We start from the raw sequence: 11618 nt of genomic DNA on the forward strand, positions 1-11618 counted from the left end.
GCCCGGCTCCCCGCCCCCGCCGTGGTCCCCGCGCAGTGAGCACGGCGCTGTGTGGCCTCCCCGGCTGCCCCCGCGGTCCTGGGGAGGGAGCAGAGGGCGGCCAGGCTTTGGTGCCGGCACCATCCGTGCTGCCCGGGACGCAGTCCACGTCTGACACGTGCCGCAGCTCTGGCGGGGTAGAACCCCATGAGCTCGGTGGGGGCAGAGCCATCTTCAAAGCCGCAGAGCAAACAGCCACGTGATGCCTGTGGCAACATAACAGTGACACAAAAGAGACCTTTGGTCCCAGTGCTGCTGTCAGCATGGCCGTGGAGCAGTGTTGCAGCCCCCAGATCCCTGTGGAGCTGTCTGCACATGGGAGACCACCAGTCCCCATGCCTGCAGACCCGTCACAGCTCCCCCATCCCCACCCACATCTGTGCTCCAGATCTCCATGGACCATCCCCATCCTGGAGACACTCCTGTCCCCCCACCTGCTCCCCAGGGACACCTGCTGTATTTGGCACCCGAGGGCTGGTATGAGCAAACACGAGTGCACAGCCAGGAGAGCCACTGGCCCCGCAGCTCCTGGGGACTCATACCCAAACATCTCTGCCAGCACCGGCAGCGCTGAAGCCCCTGGAAGCTGGGAAGCTCAGGGAGCCGTGGCAGAGCCTGTCTCTCTCTCTCGCGGACCAGCCCAGGGCTTTGCACCAGCACCAAGCTCACACAGCACTTGCATGCTTCTTTTTTTATAGATGTATTTATAGGAATTGTGGGGACAGAGACAGAGGTGGCACGGGAGGGACATCGCCGGCGCGGGGTCCTCCACGGGCCAGGGGCAGTGCTCAGTGAAAGGGGTAGAACTTGCAGACGTAGTGATGCTTCCGGGAGCAGTCGGCACTGGACCACGTAGAGAAGCCTGCAGGAGAGACAGGCGGGGGGGGGGGGGGGGGCGCGGCGGGGGGGCTGCCGCGGCGCGGAGGAGATGCCCGGCGTGAGGCGGAGTGCGGGGAAATGCCGGCCGAGCCCAGGCACTGGAGGTGGATGCACAGACCGGGCACTCACCGCTCTGGTGGGTCAGCACGGCGCATCTCCCCCCTCGGGCACCGTTCCCAGGCATCCCAGTGGCGACACTGTAGTTATTCCCACTTGTCCACTGCCAGGCCTGGCTCTGTGCAGGGAGAGTGGGGTTCAGAGGCATGGCCCTTCTGTCCCCCAGCCCCCCATCACCCCTGCCGCCCACACCTCACCTCTTTACTCTTTTGGAGTCCAATCCATACGGGCTGCGCGCGCTGGTAGTAGGAGATGGCTCTCGCCAGGATGAGTCCCTCGTAGGCGTCCTCCACCCAGGCCAGGTGGGCGCCTTTCTTGACATCCTGGCACTGCCTCTGCGGGGAGAGCTGTCAGTGCCAGGGCTCCTCAGGGAGATGGGGAGGTCCCTGTCCACCTGTGTACCCCGGTGGGCTTACCTCAGCCTCGTCCCAGGTCCGGGGCTCAGAGAAGTACTTGAAGCAGCTTAGCCCATAGTAGGACCAGCCGTCGGGGCAGTAGTTTATGTACCTGCCATCTGTTTGGGGAGAGCAGGGATGAGGGACAGCCAGCATCGCAGCCTGGAGAGGAGCGTGGCTCCCTCCTGGCCCCACTACAGAAGCAGCTGCCCCCGAGCCGTGGCACTCACCGACTCCGTGCAGGAGCCCCACGCAGCCCAGCAGCAGGAGGGCGAGTCTGGCCGCTGCCGCCATCCTCCTTGCTCCCTGTAAAGGCTCGGGAGGGTCACACGAGGTGCTTTGGGGACAGGGGATGCCACCTGTGCCCAGAGAGTGCAAACCTGCCCCGCTGTGGGCTGAGCCTAGCCCCTCTGAGCTGCCTGCAGGAGATTACAGGCTGTGCCTCCCTCTCCGCTCCCTGGCACAGGTCACTGCCCCATGCCCGCACCCCACGGCCCAGGCATGGCTTGGAGTTCCCAGCCCACACTGGCAGCAGATTGTCCTGGCCCCATCAGTCCCAGATTCGGCAGGAGGCATCTGGGAGAGCCAAGCTGCTCTGTGGGGACAAGGGGAGAGTGCTATCGCAGACACGGGTCGGGGGACCCCATCCCTGCTGTGGTGCAGCAGCGGCAATGGCACAGGCGGAGCCGGGGCCGGTGGGGCTGCAGGGACTGCGTGCACGGCGGCGTTTTCACGCCCTGAGCTCGTAGCGCTGCCCAGGCTGGGGAGGCAAATCGGCCGCATCAGCGCAGTTCCCCTTTATCTGGGCTAATCCCTGGACACTGGGGCCGGTTTGCAGACTCAGCTCGTCTTCCCCTCAAAGAAGCAGAGATAAAAGTCAACGCAGAGCTGAAAAATGCATCATCACAGCCTGCCCCATCCAGCGAGGACAGAGCTCAGCTCCCCCGGCAGCTACCAGGGAGAGGGACCAGCTCCTGTTCGCCTGCCAGCCAGCTCTGAGCAGCCCGAGGCCCCAGCTGCCTCTTCCTCACCTGTTGTCCGGAGATGGTGAGGAAAAGTGGCTTTTTGGGGGGGGCCGGGGGGGGGGGGGAGCTGCCCTTTATAGCCTGGTACTCATCAGCACCTGTGTTTGCCCAACTCAGGTGATTCTCACCATAAAAATGTTACTGCTGACCTCCCTCCATCCCCCCCACTTTGCTGGAAAATCGCCCAGCTCTCCACTCTGTTTGTATTTAACGTATCTCCAGAAACAGACAGGAAGAACCTGTCCTAGTTGGTCAATAAACCCCCTGCAATTATCATTAATTGCTCCCGCGATACAGATATAATCTTCCAGCCCAGAGCAGCCTGGCACCTGGCAGAGATGCCCGCTGGGCCATCCCTGGATTGCCCGGGGGCTGGCGAGGATGAGCCCCGGGGCTGATCCCCCGATCCCGGCCAAAGCATCCCTGCGGCCAGTGGCCGGGCCGTGGGTCCAACCCCCTGGCACTGTCCCTGTCCCCAACCAAGGGATGGCACCCGGCCGGGCCCCGCGCCCTGCCCGGCTCTGCCATGCGTCACTCACACACCGCCCTTGTTTGAACTGCCGGGGGATGTTTGCGAGCAGGATGCGGGACGCCGGGATGTGGGAACAGCCTGCAGCCGGGGGCTGGCGGTGCCATCAGAGCGGGGAGGGTGCCCAGCCCTCAGGCCCGGCGGTGACGCAGGGCTTCGTCACTTCGTGTCCCTCCTGGAGGAAGGGGCAAGTCCCGCAGCAGCAGCCCCCCACTGCCCCTGCCCCAGGCGGGTCCCTGCAGCCCCGGCCCGGGGAGGCGGCTGCCGGCATGGAGCCACAGAGATGAGCCCCTGGCATCACTCGCAGGAGACCTTCGGCAAGGTCTGGCACAGCCTTCTCTGCCATGGTCCTTGCTTCTTGCCCCGGGGTGTCCTCTGCACCTCTGGGAGGCAGCTGGAGTTCTCTACGTTCCTGCTGCCACCACGCTGCTCTGGAGAGTCACTTCGCTGGTTCCTGATGGACCAAAGCGGCTTTGAAAGATCATCCTGCCGCCTGCCCCGTGGCTCCCGCAAAGCTGCCAGCTCCTGCCACTGCCAGCTCCAGCCCATGGCTGGGGCTCCCTCCCTTCCCCCCAAAACCCTTGGTGCAGGCCAGTGGGGAGGAGAGGAGCTGCCCTTTAGAGCCTGGTGTTCACCAGCACTAGTGTGACCCAGGAGGCAGCAACCTGCAGAAGATCCAGAGCCAGGGCTGAGCCCTGCTTCTCCCCACATGGAGAGCTTGCTGTCAGGCTCAAGCCATGTACACCCCACGGATCTCCCATGGGATCTCCTCTGTGGCAGCATTTGCTGAAACATGTAGCCAGTGAACGCTGCTACACCCACAGGGAGCAGCTCCATGCCGGCATGCAGAGGCAGGTCTGGCTTCTGCCCCGGGGACGGAGGAGGATCAGACCCCTGTCCTTCTGGGATAGAGCTGCTGCTGCTTGCTAGGCACTCTCTGGGATCCAAGGGGTAAAACCTTCTCATGTCGAAACACAGCTGCTGTCTGCTATCACTTCTGAAAGAAACAACACCTGCCACACATCACCTGCCCTGATCAATAGGGGAACCCTGCAAACAGCAACTCCCCAGAAAACAGGACTCCACCCCTGATTTATGAAAAACTGTGAAAAAGTTCCCCAAAAGAGCCTGAGGCTCCTCCACTGCTCCTCAGTTAGATAAGGGATGCCGCAGCTCCCTGCCTGGATGGTTCCATTTGGATGCAACACAGCAAGTTCCCACAAGCCCCTGGCCATCCCAGGCTGGGGAAGAGGCATGAGCAGTCCCGAGCAGACACAGCTTCAAGTCTTAGCCTGAGCACCGGTAAACTCAATGCAGCTGTGCCAGGGGCTTGGCAGAGCTTGCTAAACTTTGGCACAGATGTGCAAGCTGTGGGAGAACATGGATGAATGCCTCGCGGAGGTTTGGACTCACCCAGCTGGCTCTACCAGGAGATAAAGGAGCTGCACTGTTTGAATATTAAACCCTTAAAATACCCCCAGCAGCTTTAGCCCAGCTTGGCATCGTAATTCAATTACTGGCTCCATCCAAATCCATAGTGAGAGCTGGAAAACAGCCACGTGAGCACCAGTGGAGCCCAAGGCTCCAGTGGCACCTCCGTGCTCCCAATACAGCATGGCAGCTACTGACAGTTTGTTTTCTGACTGCTCAAGTCAAACTCGTCAAGCTTGAGGCCAGTACAGAGGAGTGGTGATTCCCTGTTTCAGAGATTGCAAGATCACTCCATGCTCTTAGTCTGGAGAAATGGAGGCTCAGGGGGGACCTTATCACTCTCTTCAACAACCTGAAAGGAGGCTGTAGACAACGGGTGGGGGTTGGTCTCTTCTCCCAGGTAAGAAGCAACAGAATGAGAGGAAATGGGTTCAAGTTGCACCACAGGAGGTTTGGAGAGGATACAAAGGAAAATTTTGTCAATGAAAGGGCAGTCAGGCATTGGATCAGACTGCCCAGAAAGTAGTGGAGTCACCATCCCTGTAATGTTCAAAACCCATCTGTATGTGGCATTTGGGGACATGGTTTAGTGGTGAACACAGCAGCGCCAGGTTAAAGGTTGGACTCTATGATCTTAGGGGGCTGTTTCTACCTCAGGGATTCTATGCGTCAACTGCTGAGACAAAGCCAGGGGGGCAGCCTCAGCTCCAGGGATGAGGGTGTTCTTCCCTGCTGGAAGGACAGAAACAGCCAAGGGAAGCACGCAGGACCTGAGAGAGCAAGCGAATCCACAGATCCACTGACCACTGCCCGACCCACCCTCGCTCACCACCTTTCTAACAGCCACACAAATGCCCCAGCCCTTCCCTGGCTCCCACGGGCAAGCAAGAACTCTTACCCAAAGTGCCTAAGAAAGGGCCCATCCCAGTCCTCCCCATCCTTCCCAGTATGCCCAGATGCTTGGCTGCCAGTTACTGCTTCTTTCTCAGATAACTAAGAGACCCAAAATCCATCTGCTACACACACACCAGGCTGCTTCCAGCTCCCTTGGGTGGAGCTAAGTGGTGGGGTTCATGTGGTGCTGGTTCATTAATCAGCACCACTGATTAATTTATAATCTGGTGGCTGTGCCACAGTAGCCAGGAAAACAAATGAAAATAGCAGCACACAGACACTGGGCACATACTTTTTATTCTGGGGATAAAAATTGCTTATACATTTGGCAGCAACTATTTTCATAAAAGACTTTTATAAAAAATGTAAAAAATAAGCAAATATTTTCCATTATTAATATAGGAAAATGCTGCTGTGTGAATGGTTACTCTACAACTTATGAGATAAAATACCACCTTAAGGAGATATTATCTTTACAAGTAGTTAAAAAAATAAAAAAAAAAAAAAAAAAAAGAGAAGAAAGGCAGAGGGCCATTGTATTAACAGGCCAGGCACGGAACCGGCTTCATTCCACAGAAAGCACTCATCTTGTAAAAGGTAGCCACATATATAAAAAGGCACTTGGTTATTTGGGGCTAACGAGCAAAAGCTCTTTGTTTCTTCAGCATAGATGTAGCAACACTTCATTATTCGCAGTGAAACGTGTACCTGGACAGACCCCCAGGAGGCTGCAGGCCCCTTCCTGGAGGTCTGAGTCGGCTGCAGCTAAACTTCAGAGGCCACGCTGCAGCGAGCGTGCTGGGGAACGCTGTGTGCGCCGTGAAAAGCAGTAACTTCACACAGAATTAAAAACTTCAGCCCAAAGTGACGGCCCCGGGAACCAGCTCCTCCTGAGGCCCTGCCTTCATGTACCATAGAGTGGAATTGGAAAAAAAAAAAAGAAAGCAACTTTGACTCTTGATGAGAATGGAAAGAAACACCAGAGACAATACTGTACACGGTAGGGTGTTGGATGGCCTGCTCGGAGAGGAGCAGCCCTCAGTCCTTTGGCAGCAGCCGACAGTCCCGAGCTCTTTGGAAGACGTGTCTGCAGCGTTCCCCTGAAGAGGTAGGAGCAAACCATCCCCACGAATGTTCACTTCAGCTGCTGGCTGGTCTGGAGCCCTTCAGAGAAGCGCTACTCTTGTGGACAAAGCAGAAAGAGCGGCTGTTTGTCTAAGGTCAGTGACAGCTGGCTTCCACAACCTCCAAAACTATCGGGAGAGCCGCAGGACGAACAGCCCTGCTGTCCCACAGAGCACGTGGGGCACCTCGGCTGGGAAATCTCAACACAGGCTGAAGCTGAGAGCAGAGGGCAGCCCCAAACCTGTGAACCAAACTGCAGGAGGCAATGGTTTCCCGGCTATTTGGTCTGCTGCCACAGCCCAGCTCCTGGCTTCTGGCACACTGCTCCTGCTGCTGGAAGCCCGCTCGTCAGTCAGTGCTGCAGCCTCCACGCACTGGGAGGGGAAGACAAGGCAGCTCCGACCCAGGGCTGGAGCAAAAGGGACACTTTCCAAAGGGCTGGATGTCATTCCTGACGCAGAAGGACACACACAGCAAACATGTAACCACATGTTTGACACTTCTTGATACTACCATAAAGAGGCAGCATATGGTATCTGGAGGACAGGACACACAGCCACCCTTGGATGGAGGGGAGGGGACTACTGTGCAAGAACGCTGGGAGCTTGTGTTACCAGTTTTTGAAACACTCGTGCTCATCCCAAGAGCTTCCCAAAAGGCCTGTATCAGTTGCAGTGCATCTCTTCTGGCATGGGAGCCCACGAAGGCAGTCATGGACACTCCTGGCAGGATGGGGGCACGGGGAGGGTAGTGTGTCAAAATGGTCAGGGGCGTCTCAGGGAAGAGACACACAACACTGGAGAGATGTGCCCATGGGCCACCGTGGCAGGAAGACCAGGTCAGACCAGCGTTTTCAGGAGGGCAAATAACAAAACAAACAACCTAAAAAGACTATATGTATATATAATCTCATAATACCTGGGGAGCAGGCAGTGAGAACACTAAGGGGTGTTAGTGGGTCTCTATAAGACAAAGACTCTTGAAGAGGGAAGGGTGAAGCTGTGTGACAGGAGGTGTCACTTAACCTGCAGGTGGTTTTGGGAGGTCCGTCTCGCTTGCTGAGCAAGAGTGGACGAGGGAAGGAGAGGGTCTAGGAATGTGAGTGCAGCTCTGAGCTGTGTCAAGACAAGGCAACTTGAACTTGAGGAGAACTAGTAGAAGGTGCTTCAGAGAGAGGTTACGTGGGTAACAGAAGGAGTAACAAAATAAGGATACAAAGCTGGTTTTGGCTAAATTTCTGGAGAAATGACCACAAGATGTATTAAGCTGAAGAGCTGTCTCCCCAAAGCAACGGTGGAACATGTTTAAAAGCAGACTGGAGAATCCAGTGCAGACAGCAGTCACATCCAAGGTGCGTGGGAGTTGGTTAGAAGTGACCCAGCTGGTCTTCTCCATCACCAGCTTCTACAGTTCTCTGTTTAGCATAAAAGCATACAAGTCTACAGCGACCACAGTCCCTCCAACAAAAGAACATCCTGGGCTCATTAAGACTCTTGGATACTAAAATGGTTCTTCATTTCCATCCTGGAAGACCTTCATGAGTTCTGGAGTCCGCTTTAGTCGGGCTGCACCTTGGGCAGCCTTCAGGCGTACACCTGCATGTTGTTCCGCTGCTGCTCTGTCATGTGAGCGGCCGCTGGCCCGCGCTGGTTGTTACTGGGACTGGTTGCCACATCAGACCAGTCAGAGGCAGAGTGTGGGGAAGAGCTTGACCACTGATCTGGAGATTCGGGCGACGGAGTCAGGTACGGGTGCTCCCCTTGTAAGTGCCGGTTGTGGCTAGGAGTCCGTTCTGTGGCCGAGGAGTAGCAGCTGTGCTGGGAGGGAGGCGTGGGGTACTTCCCCATCGAGCTCTGGAACTGGTGGTAGGCCGGGAGGACCGTTTGAGCCACCTGCCCATCCTGCTGAGGGATGGCAGCCATGGAGAACGAGGCGCTGGGCATCTGGGCTAGATCTGGGATCTGGTACATGGAGCTAAGAGGGCCAGCCATGTTCTGAGCGCAGTTTGACTGGGCCTGCTGTGGCAGTGCTTGCTGGTTTATGCTGCCCTTGGGAACCAGCTGGAAAGTCATGATGGGTGGCAAAGACTCCCTGGACACCCCCAGGTGCTTTGCGTCTGCTTGAACCAAGCCGCTCTGCTGAGAAACACTGGGGTGAGCATGCATCACCTGGGGCACCATGCCAAACATCTCGTTGTACTGGGACTCGTTCACCTCCATGCGGTTCATCCACTCAGTGGAGACGTTGCCTGGCCGGAGCCTGCCAAGCCCACTGTTGGGAGGGGTGGTTCTGTGCTGAGAGAGCAGCTGGCTGACAGATGGGAGCACCGTGCTGGACCCACGTCCCAAGGGCTGCATCTCGTGGAGGTTGGAGAAGGACATGGTGTGCGCAGCCTGCACCGATGGAGCGGTCAGCAGCGAGCTGGGCGACGAGTGCAGCACCCCTGGTGAGGGCATCACAGGAGAAGAGGTTGGTTCAGATGCAAAAGCATGGGGCGATTCCAGGGAATCCACCGGTGACAGGGTCACTGAGCTCTCCGAAAACTGCCCTTTCCCCTCGCTGAGGGACTTCTTCCTTCTCCTCTTTGCATCTTTGGTGAGGCTGGTGGGCATGCCTTTGGCATTCGGTTTCCGCGACTTCTTGCTTAGTGAAGCGTGTTTCAGGTTGAGGAAGGACCTGTTGGGGCCACAGATGACTGGGGAGAGGGCAGAGTTCAGCATGGCCCCGGGGTGCCCGGCGGGGCTGTGGGCCACATTGTACTCATTGAGGAGCTGCACGATGTCGTGGTGCATCCGGTCCTGGGCCACATCCCGGGGCAGCCGGTCCATGTGGTCCGTGATGTCTCGGTTGGCAAAATGGTCCAGCAAGATTTTTGCGGCTTCGAAACTGCCTTCCCGAGCAGCGAGGAAGAGTGGAGTCTCCTCCTGGAAAAACAGAGAGTAAAATAGTTTAGCAGCTTCGGTGTGGGGGGACTGAGGTACAGCTCACAGCCCCTTTTGTTGTGGCAGCCTGGGAAGCACTGTTGAATGCAGTGTCACATTAACAGTCTCCAAGGCCCATCCACCCTGAGAAGTGCCCACTGAAAAAGGCAGATTACAGATAATTTCATACACATCAGTAGAGCACAGGCTGAACTATCTCAGCAGGGAGGGGACTATTGTGCCCTGGATGCTTGGAGGAACCATGAAAGCACTTGGTGCCTTTCTCCCATTGCTCCCTTTAAAGGAAAGGTACAAAAGGCTAAAACAGCCCAGTGAGGAACTGCAGCTTGTTGGTAGAGATGCCTTTTCCTGGTCTTAAAATCAAGAATCAAACACAGCTAGAAGGGAAGAAGGGATTTTACCTCTGTATTTATTTCAAGGAACCTTAGGTGCACCACATCCAGGTGGAATGTGCCAAAATACACCCCGCAACCCCCCCCCCCCCCCCAAAAGATCGGGTATTTCATTATAGGTCTTACTAATTAGCATACCTATCAAAGATTCCCCAATGAGAGGCTTCAATGAGCCCCCCCTCCCCAAGGAACCCTCCCCTGGATGATTCTATCTTAGTTTACAAAATGTGTTCTGGAGAGGACCTTGGGGTCTGGGGCACACTGATCCCTAACTACGAAGCTTCTAAAATGTCTCTTAGCTTGACAAATAAGTCTAAGAATGTAGGCTAAAAAACACTAAGAATATAAAAGCTATAAAAAGGTATATAAAGGGGTATAAAAGAAAAGGCAAAAAATCATCATGGCATCATTAGCTTTAAAATCCACAGAGCAATACATAATAATCCAAAGAAGAAACTTTAGTCAGGGGAGAGAAATCAGGGACTAAGACACAACAAGAACTAATAGTGAAGCTACAGAACATGTGCACAATGCAGACAGTCAAACAGAGGGGCTTGTCCCCCATATCCACCCTGCACTGAGATCCCTGGAAACATGACAGGACACAATTGCTGCTGTGCTGCCAGATACCTTTCTCTCTGCTAACTGAAATCCAGCTGTTTGACACCAGCAGCACTTCACCTGCTGCTCTCACACACCACTGACTATGTACTGCATTCCTTCCCTGCCAGGAAAGCAGGACAGCATTGATGCCCAGCACTTGGCCAAACAAGGAAGGGAACTGCTCTCAGGTATCAGAAACCCTGTAAGACATTGAGCACATAGGGAGAACTCAGTCTGGCTTTGGAAGACCTGCACTGAGCACCCAGTTGAGAAAATCTGAACTTAGTTCAGTACTAACAGCGAAGAGATGCTTTGAGTTAGGAAGCACAGGCTTGCTGAGCACCCCCACACTGTACCTTGTTATCCTGCATGTCTCTGTTGGCTCCATTTTTCAGCAGTACTAGTGTTGCTTCCACGTTGTTGACAGCAGCAGCCCAGTGAAGAGCAGATTTACCTGCAGGGAAAACCCAACAACTTCAGTAACAAACCAAGGAGTTATTTTGCTTCTCCTCCAGGATTGTTTAACCAAGCCACTGTGCAGCAGCCAGTTGTTCATTACTGTTGGGGGACTTTGCAGGAGAGCCCAGTGTGTGATTTAGCTACAGAATTCATTAACAGCCCCCACTCTGGGAGAGCAGAACCCACCCCTCCCTGCTCACACCAGGCCAAATATTTGCCCAGCCTGGTACATGGTGTCCACATTACCATGGTCGTCTACGGCATTCACATCAGCCTGGCAATTAATGAGCTCAGCCACCATCCCTTCCACAGCCAGACGTGCAGCCAGAATTAATGGGGTCGTCCCATCATTCATCCGAGCATCCAAGTCTGTCACTCTGTTACGGATCAGGATCTGGACAACAGGGGAAGACAGATTTTTTTTCAATACAACTACAGACCAAAACTGAGGATTTGGCAGAATCTCAAGAGAAATTTTACAATGACAAAGCAGCCTGAGCACTGAAATGCAAGGACCCAGAAAACAGGTGACAGGGGCAAACAGACCAAATAAATACATGCTAGATGATTTATGTATGCTGAGTTCTTCAAGCTATGAATACCCGAGGAAACTGGATGTAAAATAGCTCTTCCTGGCCACTGCACTGTGGAAGGCACGAGAGCGGGGTTGTGAGTGAACAGAGCATAGCTTGGACAGGCTCCTATAAATACAGAGCCCAGAGCTGTCCAATGGCCATACCTGGAAGACCCCCTGGGCGTCAGCAGCCCCGGCTGCGTGCGCGGGGGGA

The 11618-nt window shown here is 55.4% G+C and overlaps 2 protein-coding genes across 2 annotated transcripts in view; both read right to left on the reverse strand.

The window, feature by feature from the left end:
- Nucleotides 1-721: 721 nt before the first annotated feature.
- On the reverse strand, nucleotides 722-3940 carry REG4 (regenerating family member 4). The gene is made up of 6 exons (XM_008630438.2): nucleotides 2462-3940; nucleotides 1661-1736; nucleotides 1452-1549; nucleotides 1233-1370; nucleotides 1048-1153; nucleotides 722-901 (listed from the first exon to the last, which is right to left on the reverse strand). The coding sequence occupies exons 2-6, from the start codon at nucleotides 1722-1724 to the stop codon at nucleotides 828-830; spliced, it is 480 nt and encodes a 159-aa protein (XP_008628660.1). The 5' UTR covers nucleotides 1725-1736; nucleotides 2462-3940; the 3' UTR covers nucleotides 722-827.
- A 1647-nt stretch (nucleotides 3941-5587) lies between these two features.
- The window catches only part of NOTCH2 (notch 2), an 83025-nt gene continuing 76994 nt past the window's right edge, over nucleotides 5588-11618 (reverse strand). The window contains exons 31-33 of the mRNA XM_017729680.1: nucleotides 11077-11229; nucleotides 10728-10825; nucleotides 5588-9358 (exon numbers count right to left, since the gene is read on the reverse strand). Coding sequence (XP_017585169.1) covers nucleotides 8018-9358; nucleotides 10728-10825; nucleotides 11077-11229 — 1592 coding nt within the window. The 3' untranslated portion in view covers nucleotides 5588-8017. The remainder of the gene's footprint in view (nucleotides 9359-10727; nucleotides 10826-11076; nucleotides 11230-11618) is intronic.

Source organism: Corvus brachyrhynchos, unplaced genomic scaffold, assembly GCF_000691975.1.
Source record: "Corvus brachyrhynchos isolate BGI_N302 unplaced genomic scaffold, ASM69197v1 scaffold101, whole genome shotgun sequence".
Classification (NCBI taxonomy): Eukaryota; Metazoa; Chordata; class Aves; order Passeriformes; family Corvidae; genus Corvus; species Corvus brachyrhynchos.

Excerpts from the sequence above, each read along its gene's own strand:
- REG4 (XM_008630438.2), bottom strand. The coding sequence starts at position 1,724 with ATGGCGGCAGCGGCCAGACTCGCCCTCCTGCTGCTGGGCTGCGTGGGG. Across the intron at positions 1,154-1,232 it reads GACTCCAAAAGAGTAAAGAG|AGCCAGGCCTGGCAGTGGAC; the intron begins GTGAGGTGTGGG and ends CTCCCTGCACAG. Across the intron at positions 902-1,047 it reads CGTGCTGACCCACCAGAGCG|GCTTCTCTACGTGGTCCAGT; the intron begins GTGAGTGCCCGG and ends TCTCTCCTGCAG.